This window comes from Hippoglossus hippoglossus, chromosome 4 (assembly GCF_009819705.1).
Source record: "Hippoglossus hippoglossus isolate fHipHip1 chromosome 4, fHipHip1.pri, whole genome shotgun sequence".
Classification (NCBI taxonomy): Eukaryota; Metazoa; Chordata; class Actinopteri; order Pleuronectiformes; family Pleuronectidae; genus Hippoglossus; species Hippoglossus hippoglossus.
Genome location: NC_047154.1, coordinates 864,810 through 887,920, shown reverse-complemented (window position 1 = coordinate 887,920; position 23,111 = coordinate 864,810). Strand labels below are relative to the sequence as shown.

Here is a 23,111-nt window from a genome sequence, read left to right as displayed (position 1 = left end):
CCACCATTGCCAGTGGCCCTTGGGATCGGTGTGTGGAAGTATTTGGAAATGGAGGGTGGCCAGTGATGCAATCGATTTCACACTTCCCTCCCTCTGGCCAAGTTCACTTCTTGTTCTTCATCCCACACTGCCCTCCTCCTTCCTGTTGTCTGACAAACAAGCAGAATGTGAGGGCCCACTCACTGAGAGGGATGACTAAGTGAATGTGAACTGAGTAAAGGCCTGTTATTGCCAGAAGCTCCTGTTTGGTAGATATTAGCAGAGCTGGTATCTCTACATTGGATAAAACTAGTACAGTGCTAATGGACCTTTTGCTCAGCCTGTGGTGTTGCTGGTTGCAACTTTCTTGAGAAACTCTCATAGAAACAATTTCACTCTTGACACCGAAACCATTTACAGACTGTAACAACAGTTTGAGCTGATTTATAAGAATACATGACCATTAAACTGAACAGAAAATATAAAAAAGCTGAATAATCATGCTATTATATCACCAAAAAGCCGCAGGGTTGATAATCCTGATATATCTTGCTTGCTATTTCCAGTTTGCAAAGTTTACAGAGAACCACAATGGCCCATCTTTGTCTAAAACACTACAATGATTTAACTGTTGATGGTTTAGTTTCAAAACAGCATTAAAACATTTTAAATTTTAAGTGATTGCTACCAATAGAAGTACGTTCCACGTCTAAAAACAGTAGGCATGACTCATGGTGCTGTGCTGTCTTTCTCATGTGTTTTCACTTCAAGTTGTGCTGCTGTGATAAGACATTTCCAATCTGCAGATCTTACAGAGAACTTGGGGAGCTAACTCCATTGGTGAGTCCCAGCCACCCTTTAGAGCTGGCAAAACTCAATAAGTGGTGGTGATATAGGTCACTTGCCAAGAGCCTCAGCAGTTGTTGTGTTTACATTTCCATTCATGGACCCATTGATTCTTTTACAAGACGTTTGAATATTCCGTCTTCTTTATCAGACAGGACCTTACCACTATCACGCAGACTGGACACTATCACGACTCAGAATCGGTTGGTATTAGTAACACTAGATGGGACTGGCCAGAGCTAGCTAATTATAGGGCTCCAGACTGTGACCATTTAGTCACGTGTTGCATCGTTTGCGTTGTAAGTGGTGCGCCAAAATCTTGTGTTGGTGCCCCTAAAAATTTCAGTAAGGAGCACCAGTGCTACTAGTGGAAAAAGTTAGTCTGGAACCCTGAATTAGCATGCTGTGAATATCGCTGCAACACGATACATAATATTAAAATATTACATTGACACAATATTAGAACTATTATTTTTTCAAGTCGTGTTAATGTAATTCATTCTCTCTCTCTCTCTCTCTCTCTCTGTCCATCTGCCTGGCCTGTACATTCAACCACTCTCACTGACAACCACACTTGTCTTGTCTCACAAGGTACACAAAGCCTTGTGTACATTGGCTTTGTACACAAGGTGAATTTTGTTTAGTCCATCACAACGATGCTCAATGAGATAACACACAGTGCATATGTCTGTCATATACATGTACTGATAACGACTAAGTGATGTACCTTACCTTGAGGAAAGAGTCCATTTTGTTCATGCCTAATGGGAAAAACCAACAGTGCTCAAATCAGAGGGATGTGTTCTTTGAGGTAACATTACAGCTCATAGTTCAAACCCTTACCTGTTTTCAGTCCTCTTTTCTTCCCCTGCCTAGTCTGTGATTTATCATCTTCCTCCTCTGTGTCTAATTTCTGTAATGACAACAAAGCTAAATAAAAATGAATAGAATCCCTAATATGCTTACTGCTTTGCAAGTTATGAAAATGAAGGGAACTCTGATTTGCCGAACATCACTAGCACACACCAAGCATGTTCACCACCAACTTATGTTCACTATCTATCAGCTAACAGCTGAAGCAGGTGGTAGAACTATGTGTTAACTGAAGTCATTGACACATTAAACCATTTTCCTCCACCGTTCTTCACTCAAATATCAAATAATGTAAATGATAAATAGACTGTATTTAGTGCTTTTACCAACAACTTGAAGCACTTTACAGGCACACATATTTATATAGCACTCTACACGCTCCACTTTTTTCTATCATCCACCATACATTCGCTGTCAGGACTGCCGCCGGGGGGCGGTATGTGGATCAGTATCTAGCCCAAGGTAACTTGGGAATGTGAACTGGAGGTGCCGAGGATCGAACCACCGACCTTTTTGTTAGTGGTCGATCTCTACCTCCCAAACCACAGCCACCTATGTCTCATTAGAAGGTCAGGTAAACTTTTTGTACACTGCATAATTTCTAATGAATTTTTATTTATACTGTGGGAATTGGTAACAAATTGAGCAATAGAAAACTTTATGAATAAATACATAATATTCTGACAAAAAGTTAGGCCACAGATATGAATACATTTTGTACCAAGGCTATGAGGTGGTTTGTGACACATGAAGGTAACATGAAGGGCATACGTAGGAGACATGTAGAAAACATGTCGGACACATGAAGAGCACACTTAAAGCTTCTTCCTTTCATCAAATCTCCTCTCCTCTCCTCTCTAGGACTTCTCCCTTCAGGTGGAACACTGGTACGAAAGAGCGAATGCTGATCAAGGTGACAGACAGAGAGCCCAGTTTTTTGGCCCACCAAGGAAATGGTTACTCCCCCTGTGACCCCCCCACCCCTTGCGCTCCTTCTGGAGGGGGCACCACTTCACGGACACGGCGCTCCTCTGGAGGAAACCCACCAACAGAGCCTGATGGCTCCCCCGTTCTCTATGCCGACCGCCGTCAGTCTCCCTTCCTGAAGCGCGCTGAGCTTGGTGGAACCGGCACCCACCGCCGCTCCTCTGATTCCCAGCCTCCCTCGCCTCGCTATGCCTATGAACCCCCACTGTACGAGGAGCCGCCATCGGAGTACCAGCCCCCTCCTATCTATGAGGAGCCTCCCACTGACATGCAGCTCTCTGACTCCTCTTCCTTCTACGGTACTGGCAAGTCACCAGCTCGCAAGTCTTCAGCCCCCCTCTATCACTCCCCCAAACAGGGCCAGTCGCCCTATGGCCAGCTGGTTCTGACCAGGCAAAAGTGTCCAGAAAAGACCCAAAGTCTGGAGTACAGTCCTGTAGGGAAGGAGTATGTCAAACAGCTGGTGTACGTAGAGCAGTCATCTTCCAGTCCTCGCTTCAAGACTGCCGACCGCCTGCTTCGTTATGGCACTAGTGGGGGCTATGGTGGCTCATATGGGGGGTCCTATACTCTGCAGCACAGCCAGTCTCTGATCAGGGACCCCCGCCTACTGCTGGATTACAGTGGGGAGGGTGGAGAGGGAGGTCAGAGGTTGCTTTATGAGGACTCCATATCTTGGACATCCGGCCAGACCCACTCCCTATCCTCCTCCTCTACAGGTGGTCCTGAGGCTTTCTCTCCTGCAGGAAACCGCAAACGCAAGAGTCGAAAGCCATCCCTCCCTCAGGAGCTGGCATATTGTGGGGGCCCAGAGGGGGAGCTAACAGGCACAGCATCCGAAGCAATGCTAGCCCAGGCAAGGCTTGCGTGGGAGGCCCAGCAGGTGATGAAACAGAGAAGCAGTTGGGACTCGGGCCAGGGAGGTGGGGTTGCCCAAGGTGGCAGCTCCAAAGATGGCTACGAGAGCGATGGGGCCATTCCTCTGCCGTTACCGGGGCCAGTGGTGAGGGCATTCAGCGAGGACGAGGCACTAGCACAGAGTGACAGCCACCACTGGAAACGCAGCACCTTTGACCGGCTAGGCTTCCCTCAGGCTCTGCTGGAGAAAAGCCTCTCTGTCCAGACCAACCTGGCCTCTCCTGAGCCTTACCTCCACCCATCACAGGTACTACTGCTTGGTCAGACTAAAAATAGTGGATAATTCCTGTTTATTACAACTTATTTTTATCACTAGCTGTTATTTCTGTCAGTTTGCAGCCAAAATTATCATTACACTGCTCTTTCCGACTTTGTTGTATTGATGTCATCATGTTGTTAGACCTCAGCAATTACTTTGATGAGTGACAGCATAATTATTATAACTGATAAAACTGATGGACAGAACTTTCAAAATAAGACCCAAGATTTGATAAATAGTATTTATAATGATCAATATCCATCCGTTATGCATCACTCCTCATTGAAAAAGATGTGTCACTGTATCTTATTTATTTCACAAACAACCAAAGGATTTTAATGGCTGAGTATAGAGGATACGACATAATACAACCAGTATCTACTGGAAACACTTTTTGAAGTAAATATCTCTAGACAAGAAACATGTGGATCATTAAAAGCAGGCCCAAATTTGTATTATTAAAATGTTGGATCTTGACAAATCCCAAAAGTTAATTCTTTGCTAAATGAAGTTGGACTTAATGTGCTCAGTAAAGATCTACATTACCATGACAACAGGGATGACCCGCTCTACTGAGTGAAGATCATTATAAAGTATGTTTGAAAGCTCCAGGAGAGCTTTGTAATGGACCTTGATGTGAGATTATGTCCTCTATTGTCTCTATGTTTCATACTTTTCATATATATATATTACTGAGGACTGAACAGGAACTACTTTGAAACTTAAAGGGATATTTCACCGAAAAATTTAAATTCACCCATTATCCACTAACCACTATACCGATGGAGGGGTGGGTGAAGTGTTTGAGTCCAAAAATACTTCTGGAGTCTCAGGGGTAAACAGTGTTTAGCTAAATCCAATACAATTGAAGTAAATGGGACTCCTTCAGACATAACACAGGAAAAAAACATAAAATGCCTCCATACTGCTCATATGGTGTCATCCAAGCGTGCAGAAGCCCCCACATTCAGATTTATCTCGAAACAGCGTCATTTACACCAAGTTTTAAGCCTAAAGGTTCTCTGATATTCTCCTCTGAGCCGCGTTCATGTTCTCATGGACAAAACGGAAAACTTCACACACTACACACAAGCTCTCGCAATGTGCGCGGTGTGCGTTCACATGGCTATGTCCGCTAGCATTGCTACTGCCGATAGTGGGCTTTAAGGCTTAAAACACAGTGAAAATGGCGCCGTTTCGAGTCGAATATGAATATACGGGGACTTGCAGACACTTGGGTGACACAGCACGAGCAGTATGGAGGCATGTTGTGTTTTTTTCTGTTTTATTACGTCTGAAGAAGGGGTCACCTTGGCTGCAACGCTGTTTACCCCTCAGACTCCTAAAGTGTTTTATGGACTCAGACACTTCATCCACCCCTCCATCGGCATAGTGGTGAGTAGATAATGAGTGAATTTAAATTTTCGGTGAACTATCTCTTTAAAATAAAGGATAGTGTGATTCTACCATGTTAACCTCTCAATCTCGCCATGCAGCTAATTATTATCAAAGATTCTTGTAACCATAATGTTCACGTCTTGCTTTGAATACATTTTCTTGTGTCTTTATATTTTGTTGATCCTGTTACTTTTGCTTGTTTACCCAATCAGACACTGTGGAATAAATGAACTCTTTGTTGGACTGAAATGACCTTGTGGATATTGACGTATTAGCGCGTCAGTATTAATCCTGGGCAGTTCTCTCTCAGTGCTGAAGAAATGTTCAGCTCTTTGCTTCCTCTCTCCCTCTCCATCTTTCTTCCTCTCTGTTTGCACACCTGTCAGTCGGAGGACCTCGGAGCCTGTGCCCAGTTTGAGGCCAGTCGAAATGCCAGGAATATGATGCCGAGTGCCAGCTGTGGCATCTTCCCAGAATTCACCCTGAGGAAGCCCTCCTCTGAGACTGACATCGAGAACTGGGCATCTAAGCACTTCAACAAACACACACAGGTACTGAGGGGGATGTGTGTGTCTGACTGTGATATGTGTGTATGACATCATATGGATTACAATGTAACTGTCTCTTTGTCCATTAGTGATGTCACAAACATATTTCTGACTTTACTATGCATACCAATTTCCACTCATATGTCACTCACACACACACACACACACACACACTCAGTTACATTTTACATGACAGACATCAAAAAAACACTTTGTACCATTATAATGAGCTACTGTTAATGTCTTTTGTGGGCTAACACTGTTAGTGAGAAACTCTGATCAGCTGATCATTAATGAGGTTTAGCTACTGAAAGAGTTGAGCTTTATGCTTTTTCCCATTACAAAGTCCAGTCTGTCTGTTAAGGCCAGGAAATGTGCTCAAAAGCTTTAGCAGCAAACATCTTGTGTTGACATTGTTTATCAAAATACATGACAGATTTGTACTGACAACATTTTGATCACGCAGACCGAAAGACAGACGTGTGACAAATTAAAGGAAAACCTGAATAAATGAGTGAGAAACTTAACACGTGCAATTCTTCACTGTTATCTGTACTAGTTGTTGAATGTATGTGTGGTGTACAGTAGGGCTGTCAATCTTCCTCTTAAATCCCATTTGAATTTCATTCCTTATTTATTTTATTATACGAATGATATATTATATTATATATTATATCATATATAGAATTAGCCACAGCAGATCAGCGACGCACTGCACACTGCACAGTGTGGCCCCGGGATTTGTGTTTTTATATGGGGGTAGGCAAGATGGCAGAGTGCGAGCCACTGAGCCAACACATTTATAAAAGATAAATTTCCACCTTGTGGACAATAAAGATTCATTCTATTCCATTCTAACTAGTGCAGTGCCTGTTGCAAACATGCCTGTTTGGAATGGGCTGTTTGCTCTTTGCCTGTGGTAATGCTCTGGAGCTACTTCAGAAGTATTCCACTGCAAATCAACACACAGTTATTCTAAATGATCACCTTTATCCTATGATGAACAGAGATCTTTAAAAAACACTATTTAGAACCAAATTGATGGAACGTTGCATTACAATGAAAGGAATCAGTTTATGGAACAATCTCAACAAAGAAACCAAAGAATCTGTAAAAAATTAAATACGCCAGTATGTTGAGGAAACACAATGATATGTGTTAATTAAGCTTTTTTCTGTTTTGTTGTGACAGGTAAATCATTTTGTAAGCTTCTTTGAATGGTTGATTGTAACTTAGGAACTAATAGAGGGATGTGAAGGGCTGTGTTGGCCTGCAGCTATTTAAATTTTTAATTGTATTGAATTATTTGCTTTGTTGATTAAAGTCTTGTGAAAGAGGCAGATTATATAAGATTATTCTTCTTTCTACTCCTTTTCATTCAAGATTGGAGATTTTGTGTTTGCAGTTAAATTGTTTTGTTTGGTCGATAAATGAAATAAGGTTATATAAATAAATTTAATAATTAAAAACTATCCTGGGGAGGGGTTTCTGCTATTGGGCAATGAAGCTGTTCTGGTGGCTCAACACTTCACTGAGACACTTTGTATTCAACTATGAATACTATTGAAACATTTCTTCATGTTCAGGCCCTGAAGAATGAAAAGATGCAGTTCGTCTACATTTAAGCATCTTTAATCAGTGTCTCTCCATGCTGCTAACTCCCTCTCTTTCTCTCCATCCCATCCTTGTTTTCTCAGGGTCTGTTTCGAAGAAAAGTTTCCATTGCCAACATGCTGGCCTGGAGCAGTGAGCCCATCAAGAAGCCAATGATCGTGACCTCAGATCGCATAGTTAAGAAGGAGGCAGTGGACATTTTTAAGCTCATCCAGACCTACATGGGGGACCGTCGCTCAAAGGTTGACCCCCTCTCTGTGGCTCTGGAGGTGAGTGAACAGCCTGAGTCATGGCTCACAGTCTAACCTGCAGGTCTCCCCTCCTCAAAGCCATTTAGCCATGCACAGCAGTGTAACACTAGGACCCAAGACCTAGATAGTAGCAATACTTTGATGCTGTAAAGATGTGTTATGCATTGGCTGCATATTACAAACTAAAACAAGATGACTTGTTGGTTTTTCCTCTTTGCAGCACTGCTGAAGTGTGAAGTGAGGCTTCACACTGTGAAGTCGTGCGTCCTTGTTCCTGGTGTGACTTTGAGAGGAAGCTTTTAAAACAGCAGGGGCCTCATTTATAAAACTGTGCAGAGCAGCCACACCAAAAGTTGTGCATGGGCAATGTGCATACATAAAGCAAAAAATGTTTCCCAAAAAATGACTTTTAGTTTTACAAATCCCAGTAGCTAAGAAGTTGTTAATGCAGTCACTGCAATTCACAGGGTGATTTCTAAAGGTTAACAGAATGGTCAGCGGTGGAGGTGAGTCACTATGGACTGATGGAGGCACAGGGATACTGAAGCTCACAAATTGTTTTGTTTTTTTAAGCATCTATGTAGACACACACACATTGTTCTCCAATACTATAATGACATTTAATGATGTCTCAGATTCCAACAACTTGTAACGATACTCCCATTGGTAGGTTCTACCAGGTTTAGGAATGTGGTAATGAACCAGTGACTGCCGCTCAGCTTTTTGATAATATTTCAACTATAAGACCGAAATGGTTAATATTCATTATGTAGGATTTAGGAGGCTCCAGCGACAGAAATGGAATTTAAATACTTTAATAATGTTGAATAAACTAACAATCCCTCTGTTTAAGTTACCTTATAACGAGAGCTTTATTTCTGTGTCAAACCAAACACTGGCTATAGAGAGGAACACAAGTGTCTTTATGTCTCCTCACGGGGGGGAATGATGGGAGGGGTATGCAATTGGTTGCAATACAATTATTTATACAGTACCTTTAAAAGCCAGTAACTTAAAAACTTTTACAGACGAAGCCAGTGCAGGATACATGCGGGCAATCAAAAAAAATGCATTCACACACATAAAAGCAAATAAATACAAATAAAAAGAATAAAACATGAGAACTTGAAAAGACACATAGAACAAGTCTTTGTGTCAAATATGTGACATGATGATCAAATATAACTACCAAGAAGAAGTAAAAAGTGAAACGATATCTACACAACCATGCACAGTCAAAGCAGCACATTCATGGAGTCACCGTGGTTACTGCCTCCTAAATATTTAAAGTTGGAGTAAATAACTACAGTTGTGATTTGTCATTTATGAAGAGACAGTTATCAACAGATGAAGGAAAGCTACACCTCTTAACTCACTGGCTCTCTGCTTGTCTGTGTCAGGTGGTGGTGCGTGGGTGGAGTAACCAGGGCCTGCGTGATGAGCTCTACATCCAGCTTTGTCGTCAAACTACAGAGAACTTCCGCTATGATAGCCTGGAACGAGGCTGGGAGCTGATGGCTATCGCTCTGGCCTTCTTCCCCCCCACGCCCCGCTTCCACAACTACCTGGAGGGCTACATCTACCGGCACATGGACCCACTCAACGACACCAAGGGTGAGGGAGCAACAATCTATTCTTCTCAATTCTCAAAATTTCTCCTAAAGTTTATTTTTCACAGATGTTGATTCCTAAACAGAATGTCCCCTGGTTCGTAATATGTTTTTGCTGTAGTATTTCATGCTTCCCAGAGGATGAGCTAATGATTTGGTTGAATCTCTAACCTTTACCTTCTAAAATCATCAGACCCAAATTGTTCCTAAGAGAATTGATTTGCCCTATAGACTTCACTTTTGCAAAACCAAATAATATTTTGTTTGTCTCACAAGCCAACAAAGTCATCAACATGTTAAGCCTTCCTCCTAATAATTGTGTTTGCTGCAAGGTATATACTACACACACATTTGGATGGATAGTTGGTGTACAAAGACACCAGTCTCATCTAAGGTCCCATGAGAGCTTAGGTCTAATATTTTAAGGTGAGGAAATCAGGGGTGTGGTTAAATATTGAGAGAATAACCAGGTGCCTCATGTCAGTACTGACTTTTTACAGGACACCACCACGTCCAAAGATTTAGCTTGTGCTTAGAGTTGCTTAAATAGAACCATAAAAATATGAATCCTGATTTTGTGCTCCAAGTGAAAATGAAATGAATTCAATGCATTTCAACTGTTCAACCCAGACCTCATCTTATACGAGCTGCTCTGTATGTTTCAGTGAAAACTCTCACCAGAGGAACAGGAACAACTAGACACCAGTTATTTTTTTAATTGAAGTTCTCACACCATAGGTTCACCAATGCATTTCCATAGATTCTGCATTTTGAAGTTGTTTACAAGGGAAAATGTTTTGTAAATGTGGAGAATATTGATCTGAAGTGCACTCATTACTCTCTTTGGGGAAGTCCAAGATGAAATAGATAAGAGTGAAACTGATACTCTTATTCTAAACAGAGAATCAATAACCTGCAAACCTAGATCCCGTGTAGATAGGAGCTCCTGTAGACAGCTCTGTGTTGAAGGCCAGCTCTGTGTCAGCAGGAGGCGCAGTAGGAGACATTAGCATTGACAGTATAATAGCAAAGCACTTTCAAGTGTATTTCAGAGTTGTTCCTGTCTCTTCTGCCTCTAAATCAGACAGAATACAGATGTACTTGTACTCTGCTGCCCCCTATAGGTGACTCAGTCAGTGCACATGTAGGACAAATGCCTGTCAGGTTGCCCTTGACAGATACTAAGGGAGTGTTAAGCATATATTTCCTAATAACACATTGTATTTCATGTATTGTGTTGAAAGTTCAGAGTATTTAGATCTAAATGTCTTAACTGTCTTAACTGAAAAAAAATTAAGTGATCTTTTCATTTAGTGTGTCATTTTTCCATTTAATATTGAAACTTTTTGTGTTTCCTAAAGGGGTAGATGATAAAAACCTGGTGCTGGTCAGGTTTTTTTTCCATGGCAACTTATTATAAACATCAGTAAAGCTACTTTGTAGTGTACTTTGTTTCAGAATATCCTGAAAATCTGACTGTTTTAATGGAGTAAATCTGGATTATTTTATAATCTGGCATCATGGAAATTAAATCCTCATGGCCTCCACTCCACTGAAGCTTTTAATATGTCTCTGACCCTGTCCCTGTTATTCCAGCCTCCTGAGCTGAATAAAACAGTTTCAGCTAAAAAAGACCGGAAATCTCCCAAAGTTGTAAAAATGTCTTCTATTCTCTGTTTTTCCAGGAGTAGCCATCAGCAGCTATGCTAAATACTGTCACAGGAAACTGACTAAAGCTGCACTGACTGGACCTAAGAAGGTAAGAATCTTTGTCTGTCTTTATGTTGTCAAACTGGATTCACCTTCCCAAAAAATATGTCTGGCGATTGTTTTCGTTTTCTTATTGTGAGTGTACCTCTTTTGACTTACTGACTTCGCTAAGTAGTTTGTGGCTCTTAGCACCAAGCTCTCTGGTTCCTATTTAAGATGTTAATCTATACAGAAAATAAACAACTCACAAATATACAGGTTCATAAAAAAAATCCATTTAATTTTCTGAATGTAATTTTCAGCAAATATTAGTCAAACAGGATAAAAGTAGAGACTATTTTCACCAGCGAATTAATCCACATCTGTTTATAAAACATTGCAAAGGATTCATTAATTTGTATACATTTGCACATAACCAGAAAATGTTGTACACAAAAATAATCTGATTTCTAAAACATAGACACACCTTCCATTATGTTCTTCTGTCCGTCCTGGGAGAGGGATCCATCACATGTGGCTCTCTCTGAGGTTAAATTCAATTTTATTTGTATAGTACCAATAATTACATACATCATCTCAAGGCACTTCACATCTTAAAGGGCCCATATTGTGTAAAATACATTTTCTGGGCTTTTACTATGTGTAATTACTTGAAGGGGGTCAGTAGGTACCCTCAAAGTATGAAAACAGTCACTCCGCAGACTTTTTCACTGAGTCCATTCTAAGAAATATGTTATCAAAACGTCGCGTTTCGTACTTCCTCCCCCGTATGATGTCATTCGGGATTGCACTCGTCTCTCAGCCCCACCCAGCCAGTATAAGTCCAGCCTCCGAACCCACCACCCCTGCTCCCCACCAACAACCCTCCACACCAAACGCGACATGAAGCAGAGATGTTGCTGAGCTAGCAGCTTGTTAGCTACCACAGGCTAACCACAACAAACAACACTGAAGAAACACTGCAGCGTGGAGGGATGCAAGAAAGAGAATGTGCATATTCTCCCTAAGAACGTTACTGTTCGAGACCAGCGGTTATACTTTATTTCTTCTGATGTGCCATGCCGGTGTGCTCTGTACGGAGTAACCTAGATGTTACTCCATATTGAAACTTCATTGTAAAACTCCGTTGTGAAACTCCGTACTGTAACTCAGGACATTACTTCTACATCGGCTGACTGTCCTACTAAAACTACAAACATGAGGACGGTGTAACTTACCGTTCAGAAACATCCTGTTGTAACTGACTGTAAATATGTGGCTGGTTTTCTATAGCTGTATCCAGACATAATGTGACTTTCAGCTGTGTTACAGCCAGAGATTGTGAAATGCGCCAGAATGTGACCGGTGATGGGACTCGTAGCGTGTCACTCAAAGTGCAGTCAGCCAATCAGAGGAGGGGCTCAAGAGGCAGGCGAAAACAGCCTGTTCTATCTGCAGCTCCAGAGAGAGGCAGAAGAGAGGACATGGAAATACACATTGCCGCAGTTTTTTCGACTTTAAACCACTGATATATCATCTTAGGGTCACCAATACCTCAAATTAAATCCCAGAAAGGTGTAAAATATGAGACGTTAAAATTATAGATAAACCAAACAGTTCCCACTCACGACTGTGGAGAGAAAAAAACATTCATTACATCATTACCTGGAAGAAACCCCTAGCAGAACCTGACTCAATGTGGCCATCTGCCTTGATCCGTTGGCTACCTGTGGCGAAGCAAAACAGCAGCATTGCTTTGCATGGAATTCAGCTTTGGTGAACTTTGACCCGTAACATTTGTGTATGCATGATGATGCTCTATTGCTGGACCCAGTTCAACACTAAGATCCACGCTCTAGAGAAACTAAATCAGCTGATGGGTCCGTCATCATAATGGGCCAGACATTTTCGTGGTCACTGCACATGCATTTTCTCCTGATCGTTCTATTCACATATTTCTCTAACAGTGCCAGTGCATCCATCATGCAACATTGCACACCAGTGTCACCGCAGTATTTATGTTTACAACAATTGGACCAATTACTTCACACCTTAAAAAATTGATCTTGACAATCAGTGGTATCCTAACCTCCACCATCTTTTAAAAATAGAAGTTTGAAGGTAAACAAAGTTTGTTCATTTTTTTTAAGTGTTCTTTAGTGCCCCTGACAGCCCAGTCGTCCTCACTGCAGTGAATTTACACACAAAAACAAAATGAAAACTAGAGTCATACTTAGTGTTATATGCACAGGGTTAGAAAAACTATTAACTACAATTAATTGCTTGGTTCTGCAAGTCTTTTTATGGTTGCTGTGCGTAATGTTCTTTAAATAAATATATATATTAATTCTTAAATATATTTTACAATTGTCGTTTTTTGCGGAACAGTGATGCTGCACAAGCACAAATAAAACTTTTGGTTTAAGGTTTATGATAAAGTCAATTCACCACCACATGTCTGCATCGCCATTCTCAAGTTTTTAGACTTTTGGGTGGGAACTAGCATATGCTTCTTTCAGAACCTGCAATAGAGAGATCAAATCACCACAGTATCTCAGTCAGCTGACTAGGCACCACAGTGTCAGATGGATATGGAGGAGAATATCTCAGTTCAAATCCATTAACTATAGAGTAAGACTTGATTTACCAGCGTGTGATGCAGCAAACATGGCTGCACATGTCACACCTCAGGGGGTCCAGGCTGCATCTGCTGATAGGTCCAGGCCAGAACTTAAATATCTGCTTTTCCCATTTTGGTGTGAAAGCACTGGACCGGCCTGTGACCACCAGCTCATTTCAAAGAACTAGAAAGACGACTGTATGCTGACTATTCATTAATGCTCTTGTGCCTGAATGGGAACACATGCAGCCTGGTGAAAAAGCCTGAAACTAGAGTAGTAGAGGCTGATATAGCAGCAGATTAATACCCATGGTTTTGGTATTACATGTCACATGTGTGTTTTGTGAGTGTGTTGGCAGACAGCAGCTTGGCTCAGAACCTGTGTACCGTGTAGTGCCAGAGTCTCAGTAGGTCACTAACAGGAATCATTTGTCACTTTTAGGACTCCATGGTTTGACTGGTGTTAATCTGCTAACAGGACATTAATGAGCTGAATGTCCTGTGGATGAACTGACTGTCCTCTCCTCCCACTGCTGTCTCACTCTTTTCAAGTCCTCAAACTGCCCTTCATCAGCCTGCTGTATGAATATTAACTTGTGTGTGCGTGTGTGTGTGTCTGTCCTCAGGGCCTGCAAAAGCCCTGTCTGGAGGAGATCATGCATGCCAGAAATGCCATCTTCAGTCCCTCCATGTTTAGTTCCTCGCTGGAGGAGGTAATGGCCCTGCAGAAGGAGCGGTATCCAGACAGCCAGCTACCTTGGGTGCAGACTCGCCTCTCTGAAGAGGTTCTGGGACTTAATGGGGACCAGACAGAAGGCATCTTCAGGTGAGAGGGATTTGTGAAAGGAACCGCCATGATATATCAGGAACTATGTAGGGATATTCAGTTGCTGTTGATGATAACTTTGGCTCAGAGATGAACTGATTAGAATTTGGTGTTCAAGAACACATGTGTTTTCAACCATATCTTTTTGCTGCCTCCGGTCTGTTTGCTGTTAGAGAACAGTAGCTTTTTACAGCTGTGGCCGGCTGTAGCTGATATCAGTGCTATGAGAGGGCTGAGATACACAGCAGACTGAAAGTCACTGTGGAGCTATGTGAAGCTGAAGGGAAATGCAGGTTCATCCCGACCAGCAGTTATTATAGCCACTCTAAAATATGGAATATTGAGCTCAGTATCAAAGAAAAACATCAGCTTCCCAAAAGCATTCAACTCCTCCACTGTGGAGCTGCTTGGAGGTTTTTGGAGATTTCAGGGTTAACACAACCGTGTGCATTTAAAGAAATACAGAAATGTAATTATCATGCTACCTTTGACCTCCAGAGTACCAGGTGATATTGATGAAGTCAATGCCCTCAAGCTGCAAGTGGATCAATGGAAAATCCCCACAGGACTGGAAGACCCACACATCCCAGGTTAACACACACACACACACACACACACACAAACTCAGACCAGATGGTTCACCTGCAGTAACGGGTTCATGTGAATGTGCTCTGACCCTGTCTATGTGTCCTCCCGTGTGTCCCCAGCATCCCTGCTGAAGCTCTGGTACAGGGAGCTAGAGGAGCCACTGATCCCTCACGAGTTTTATGACGAGTGTATCAGTCACTATGACAACCCAGAGGCAGCCATCAATGTGGTGCTGGGTCTGCCACACATCAACAAACTGGTGCTCTGCTACCTCATCCGCTTCCTACAGGTAACATACACAGGCTACACAGGGATTACGCTGCTCTGAACACTAGGTTCCAACATTGTTTCTACTATTGCTGATGTCAGCTCGTCAGGATTTTTTGTCATTTGGTGAATAACATTGTATTAGTTGTAGATATTTACCACTTCAGTCTGTAGTCAGTTTTTGTATTTTGTGTACATTTCTAACATGTACACCTGCTAACAGAGGAATATATACAAACATTTGTATACACGGAATATGATAAAGACTTAATCCATTATAATCTTACACTATAGGAATTGAGATGTTGATTTGAGAAGTTGTCATTTCCAATCAATTCTATTCTGTTTTTAGTTACTAGTTAGTTGAGGCCCCTCTGCAGGCTTCCAGAACAATCAGAAGACACTTGTGTCTTAAGCAGGCCTGGCTGGTACAGGGGGTTACCTGAGTGAGGGGCTGCATAACAGACAGATCGAACTAAATTAGGAGTGGATCATGGAAACGCCAAAATAAATCATAATAAATAAACAAATATTAAACAAGGCTGAAAACGAGCATGATAAATCATCTTACATCACAGCCCAGCACTAACATCAATACTTCCTAGGGACTTGTGCTAGTGTCACTCTGATTTAGTTTTGGTTGCTATTGCAATATGGAGACATGACTTAAAGGTTCAGTGTGTAGAATTTAGTGACATCTAGTGGTGAAGTTGCATGTTGCAGAATACCCCTCACCTAACCCCCTCTTCCAAACAAAAAAAAGAAAAACTTTGGTAGCCTTCAGTTGTCATAATAACTCAAAAGGTGTTTAGTTTGTCCAGTTTGGGATACTGTAAAAAACATGGCGGCCTCTGTAGAGAGGACCTGCTCCAGATGTAAAGATAAGGTATTTAAATATAAAGGAACCATTCTAGGGTAAAGAAAACAACAATTCATACATTTTAGATGAAACACACTAGTGAAAACATCACTAGGATTATTTTATATTCAATTTCTGCCAATAGATCCCTGTCACCTAAATCTTACACACTGGACCTTTAAGACACTTGATACTTAAAATGACAAAGTTGTAGGACTGGAGCTGATGTTGGACCAGTAAGCATGGTTATGATAGGGTTAGACTCCTGTCAATCAGACAGATACACTCTGATTTTACTGAAACATTTCCTTGACATAAATTTACCTCTGAGACATTGTTGAAGACCTACAACCTAGGAACTACAGTTTGGGTTAGTGAGTGTATTTCTTCACCTTGTTTTTTGGCCCTCTACTCCAATACAGTGGAGATGAATGCAGTTTAGTTTCCACTGCTCACAGCTCTGAAACATTACACAAACAATATTCAACAGCAGCTCCACGATACACAGAACTCGCAGTCAAAAGCTGGAAATGATGTTGCAGCTTTTCCTCACACCTGCAGCAAGTGCTTGTTAAAGAGACAGATGCATGTTAGCCACAGATCAAGTATTTACTATCTAATCTTCACATACTGTGAATACAAGTATAGGTTTTTAATGCTGGTAAGTTACCAAAGATCTAAGGTTCATGTCAAATTGGCAGGAGTTTAAATGTATATGAAATAAATTCTTTAGTCTTACCTCCGACGACCTTCAGAATGCAGATCTCTGCTGTGTGTTGCGTTCACAGGTGTTTGCTCAGTCTGCCAATGTGGTCATCACCAAGATGGATGTGAACAACCTGGCAATGGTCATGGCTCCCAACTGTCTCCGCTGCCAGTCCGACGACCCCAGGATCATCTTTGAGAATACTCGCAAGGAGATGTCCTTCATCCGTGTGCTCATCCAGCGGCTGGACACCAGCTTCATGGATGGAATCCTATAGCCCCCCCACCACCACCACCACTGCCTCTATACACACACACACACACACTTCACTCCCACCCTCCTCTACACTCCCTTTAACCCCCTCCATGACAGGCCTCTACGCTCTCCCCCAGCACAGGGACATCATACATTCATTCTGCTGCTGGGTGAATACCTCACATCTCCAACATGTTTACTTTCCTAGAACTAACTCTACTGATCTGACTCTGTCCTCTGTACATTTTGAGTTGAACCAGCTGTTTTTCTTTTTCTGCCGCTATTGGAGTGACAAGGTTTTCATATAGTACTGTGTGTGCCTTCACATGCACTAATCGACTGTACACATAGAATATGAAGGAATCAGCAGGGATCTCATCATGTCATCGGAGTCATGTTTCACTGGTTCATTTTAAATCCAACTTGTAAGTTTGAAATGAACTGGTGTTTGTCTTTGTTTTCTCCTGCTCACACACACATACACTGTCATACTGACACGCACGCACACACACACAGTACAGGCACACATGTTCAGCCCCAGGATTTCACCCTCTGCCGTGAACACCACCATCCGACACAGAGCAGGAATTCTGCCTCTGTCACACACTGGCTGAACAACACATCCAGCACCAGATTTTCACAACAGGTGAATCCTAACTGCACTGTTCTATCACTGTCTCATGATATCATATTATCTGTTAGATTCTCCGACTGAGAGGTGATGCTGTGACCAACGTGTTTTCACAGGCAGCAAACAGAACTTTTCACACTGCCAGGGTAGGAGCTGAAAACTCTTCACTGCAGCACACGTGTGCTGCTTCCACGGGACGGACAGGGAGAGAGAAGAGTGAACCTCACTTCATTCTGTTAAAGGAGTGCGAGGAAGACAGTGATACTGTGAGAGTTGGCCTCTTAGCCATCAAGTGACGAGAACATGGACACTGAATCACCCAGAGTTGTGCACAGTTTTCACGGTGTTGGACAGACACATTATTATAGACCGTGGTTAAGTTTATTTTAGTTTGAAGTTAATGCAACATAGTGAACAGTGTCACTCAGTGTACTTCATGGCTGATTGTGATCACTGACTCTACACTTTGCACAGGCTCTCTGCAGGTCTCCAAAAACTCTGGATTTACCTTTCTCATATTGATTTAAATGTCAAAACATCTCTTATTCTCTCCTCGCTGCTGTAGGCACTGATGTCAGGTATGAAATGGTCTGTATTTATATAGCACTTTTCTAGTCTTGATGACCACACAAAGCTCTCTTCACTACAGTTGAGCCATTCACACAGTGCATCTATGTGCAGTACTTTCTCGAACACACATCAATTCCACACTGCCAGCACAGTCGTCCGAAGTGTTCCTGTATTGTTACACACTTGTAAAGTACAACAGACTGAGTGCACAAGGTGGCTGTGCACTGACCTCTCTGCCAGCTACAGCAAAGTTAAGGTTCATCAGGTGCAACTTAAATGAATGAATCATTTAATTTTAGGATGCTTCTCCTGGTCCCCTTTACATTGATATAATGAATAATATTATTTAATTATTAGTTAATGGAATTGGGAAATTGATAAAAAAGTGAAATATTAATAATAATAAATATTTGTAGACCACATTGTCCCCATCAATTCTCCATCATACGTACATACTTTGGTACGTTCTTACAGATAGACGTTCTATTAAAAGTCTAACATGAGGTTTTGGGGGTCCTGCACACAGCCTGTTCACACTAATGTAAACGTTGTACTAATGCCTTTCACACAACACTTAGAATATGCAACCGACTGTGCTGTAGTCAGAGGCTGTTGATAGGCTCCAGTTTCACACTGACTATAAGCAGTCTGAGTTTCCAGTGTTAAATAGTTCAGTGATTACATGTTATCATATCGTATGGAATCAGACGGACTTTGAACCCTGAACTTGAAGCAGCTTCTCACTGTGAGTCAGTGTCTCACACTGTCATCAGAGTCGGTCATTAACAGGTAATCAAACAGGAAGTGGCTTTAATCTGGTTGTACTTGTTAACAAGGGGACACGGAGGTTAACGCCTCTACATGCTGATGATTAGGTTTCCTGGTGTTCTTCCCATTCGGTCCATTTGACATGAATGCAGCATCACTATTCCAACACTTGCACAGCAGCCACTATGGCCAAAGTGACAATCAACACATGTGACACAAGCAAAGAGGAGTCGTGACGTCATCACAGAGCAAGTCAGACAAACGCTTCAATCATCTGTCAGAGGGAAACTGTGTCTGAGGTTAATGACTGAATGACACTGCAGCTGTTGTTTGGTGTCTATGTTCTGATCACTCAACATGGTGGTGGGCAGTCATGTGACATGGACAGCCTCCCAGACCCCACGGTGTTCAGCTGCTCCTACTGTGCAGACAGAAACAGTGACTCTCACCTTGGCTCCATGACAGGTGACGGGTGGCTGCTCCATGGTTCTGCTCTCCAAACAAACCCCCTCCGCATCAGACAGAATCTGTGTCCACTGACCACAGCTCACAGCAGGAGGGCATGCTCACCCCCCCTCCTCCCACCTCACCTTCATACTGCCACACTCCTCCCACCATCCTCACCACCCTCTTCACCTTCATCCTTCCACCCTCCTCTCCTTCATCCTCCCACCTCTCCCCCATCCTCCCACCCTCCTCTCCTCCAACCTTCCTGCTCACCTCCATCCTCCCAGCCTCTTCCCCTCATCTCCATCCTCCCGACCTCCTCTCTTCCATCCTTCCTGCTCACCTCAATGCTCCTCTCCTCCATCCTTCTTGCTAACCTCCAACCTCCCAGCCGCTTCTCCTCTATCCTTCCACCTCACCTCACCTCCATCCTCCTACCCTCCTCTCCTCCATCCTTCCTGCTCACCTCCATCCTCATCTCCATCCTCCCACCCTCCTCTGTTCCATCCTTCCTGCTCATCTCCATCCTCCCACCCTCCTCTCTTCCATCCTTCCTGCTCACCTCCATCCTCCTCTCCTCCATCCTTCTTGCTAACCTCCAACCTCCCAGCCTCTTCTCCTCCATCCTCCCACCCTCCTCTCCTCCATCCTTCCTCCTCACCTCCATCCTCCCACCCTCCTCTCCTCCATCCTTCCTCCTCACCTCCATCCACCACCTCACCTGATCTGACAGCAGAGCATCAGTCCACCCAGTCACTGAGCGACAGGCCTTTCTGCTCACTAATGCTTTGTGAATGCATGTACCTGTGTGCGTGCTTGTCAGTCCTCCTGTCTCATGGTTTACACAATCTGCTTGTCTCTTACATCCACATTTGTCTCTGTCTATGATCAGCTACTGCTGTGTATTCAACTCATTTGAGATTTGTGCTGTATTTAACAGAATTTCTATGTTTTTTAACCCGTTCTTTTTATATAATTTAATTTATTTTATATTTATTTGAGATTTCCTTAATGCCTTCTCCAGATACAGTATTATAGCCTCCTGTATGTGTGCACGTGTTTTTCTTACAACACGTGTATGTATATGTATGATTGTGTGAATGTAGTCAGGCACCTGTGTATTGATGTACGACTGTGTGAATCTTGCTGTATCATTTTGATTCATTAGGGGGTTTTGTAACACGACTGAAATTGATTGTGGATGATTGTGAATACTTCACACACACACACAGACAATCCTGAACAAAACATTATATTCCATCTTAAAGGTCCAAATGACAGTGTCACAGTTAATCTTAAGCTAAATGACACTTTTTCTTTGTGTCACTGTGTGTGTGTGTGTGTGTGTGTGCGTGTGCGTGCGTGCGTGTGATGTACAGCTCACTCACTCTTACATACACACTCGATATAGATAACGTGTATATTGACACTGTACAGACTATGTAAAAACAAGTATATCCAGAAACAAGAGAGGAGAGGCACCATATGTGATAGTGGAACTTGCTGTGGAACATGTTGGGGGGTGTAGGATCTTTTTTTGTTTTTGAAGTCTTGTTTCAGTGTAAATCTCCCTCACATTGTTAGAGGTCTACGAGTGGCAGTTGAAGCCGTCTCTCTGAACAGTCTGTGGACACACAGGTCTCTACCCATCATACACTGTGTGTTCCAGTGTCACAATGAATCTGTCACTCTTTCCAGAAACAGGTGATGTGTGTGTCACTTCTTTAAGAGATTGATTCCTTCCTGTGTCGTAGAGATTATGGGCTGCATAAGTGAGCTCTCCATCTCCAGTAAATGCATCAGTGTGTCACTGAACCATGCTGCAAAGATTCTGAACACTAACACACTGCCTCCCTCATAATCCATCCTGCTAAAAAATAAAGACATCACATCCTCATGGGAGCAGGGCTGTGTGGTGGATGTTTGGTCCTTTACAACACACAAGAGCTGAAGGTTTAACAACAGGACAGTGTGGAAATAACAGATTTATGTAATCCTCTCCCTGAGTGAGCGACACAATGAAACACCATGAGCAATCGTGCAAAATAACAAGGCCACTTTATAAAGGTAAAAAAGAGTGTTCACCTCCTGCCCATTTTGTCACAATACATGCTTTTGCATACATGTGGCCAATCACTGCAGCCCCTCTATTAGAAAGGTGTGGGGGGGGGTTCAATGATCAGACGAGCACTTTGTTGAAATCATCCTGACACCTGTACAGAGACAGGTTTGAGGCTAGCTTAGCTGTGTCTAAACTCTGTATTTGCAGGTTGTTTCTGATTTCCCAAGATGGTTTGAGCAGCAGCTCGATGGAACTACTTATTGATCACCCACAGTTGGGTGGAAGCCAGGTTTGAACACTGGTGATCAGCTTATACTAACTAACAAGACATCATTTGTGACATACACTAATACAGTATACACCAATTTGCTTCCCATTGATTGTCTGATTACAATGCTTATGATCATCAAATGAGGGTGAGCTCATCAGTTCGAGCAGCCAATCATGTCACTATTTGAATCACTAATAACGAACAAACTGACTTCTTAATGTGGTATCAATCTTTCAATTTTAGTTGCGGTCTAAATGCTTAGTGAATCAGGAGCCTCGGAGGCAGCCCGGTGTGTTTGTGAGTGTCTTTGTTTTATGTACAGTCAGTGATGGTTGTAGATAGGCCCAGCAAATCAACCAATTAGCATGCAGACATCCGGTGTTCACTCTCTTCAACTTGAATTTACTCAAACGTAAGAATATACAATAAGAACAAACTGAACTTACAGCGTTACAGTATTTAGCTTTAAAAAAAAAATCTACTTAGAGAAACATGAAGCTCTTTTTAATCCCTTTTCTCTGATTGTTTTTTCTACTTGGTTCCTACTAATGATGAATTGGTGGTCAGTGTTGATGCTGTTCGTCTAATGTAAAAATAAATAATAATTTAAAAAAAATACAATGTGAGACAGCTGCTGTGAAACTGCTCTTCAAATCGATGTCAGTCCTCCAGGTTTTTCAGTTGTATCTGAACGTCCACTGTCACTCACACTGTCCGAGAGGAGAATTTGAGGTGTAACAGACGCTGATTTAATAAACGATTCAAATGTCAAACACTAGATGCTGTTCTTTTCGCACTGTGCTCACTTTGAATACCATGCTTAGTAAATATACACTCACCGGCCACTTTATTAGGTACACCTTGCTAGTACCGGGTTGGACCCCTTTTGCCTTCAGAACTGCCTTAATTCTTCGTAGCATAGATTCAACAAGGCGTAGCGTTTAAACGATGCTCAATTGGTACTAAGGGGCCCAAAGTGTGCCAAGAAAATATCTCCCACCCCATTACACCACCACCACCACCAGCCTGAACCGTTGATACAAGGCAGGATGGATCCATGCTTTCATGTTGTTTACGCCAAATTCGGACCCTACCATCTGAATGTCGCAGCTGAAATCGAGACTCATCAGACCAGGCAACGTTTTTCCAATCTTCTATTGTCCAATTTTGGAGAGCCTGTGCGAATTGTAGCCTCAGTTTCCTGTTCTTAGCTGACAGGAGTGGCACCCGGTGGGGTCTTCTGCTGCTGTAGCCCATCTGCTTCAAGGT

At 42.4% G+C, this 23,111-nt stretch overlaps 1 protein-coding gene across 2 annotated transcripts in view; it reads left to right on the top strand.

Moving 5' to 3' along the window:
* arhgap39 (Rho GTPase activating protein 39) overlaps window positions 1-18,977 on the top strand; it is an 84,557-nt gene extending 65,580 nt beyond the window's left edge. Inside the window, exons 3-11 of one of the 2 annotated variants that reach the window (XM_034584052.1) lie at window positions 2,560-3,850; window positions 5,647-5,811; window positions 7,506-7,691; window positions 9,074-9,287; window positions 10,969-11,042; window positions 14,219-14,418; window positions 14,917-15,008; window positions 15,126-15,295; window positions 16,921-18,977. In XM_034584052.1, the coding sequence (XP_034439943.1) occupies window positions 2,560-3,850; window positions 5,647-5,811; window positions 7,506-7,691; window positions 9,074-9,287; window positions 10,969-11,042; window positions 14,219-14,418; window positions 14,917-15,008; window positions 15,126-15,295; window positions 16,921-17,115 (2,587 nt within the window). In that variant the 3' untranslated portion in view covers window positions 17,116-18,977. Of the gene's footprint in view, window positions 1-2,559; window positions 3,851-5,646; window positions 5,812-7,505; window positions 7,692-9,073; window positions 9,288-10,968; window positions 11,043-14,218; window positions 14,419-14,916; window positions 15,009-15,125; window positions 15,358-15,388; window positions 15,623-16,920 lie in introns of those variants that run through there. The other variant, XM_034584053.1, reaches the window with a different exon arrangement.
* The last annotated feature ends 4,134 nt before the right edge of the window (window positions 18,978-23,111 follow it).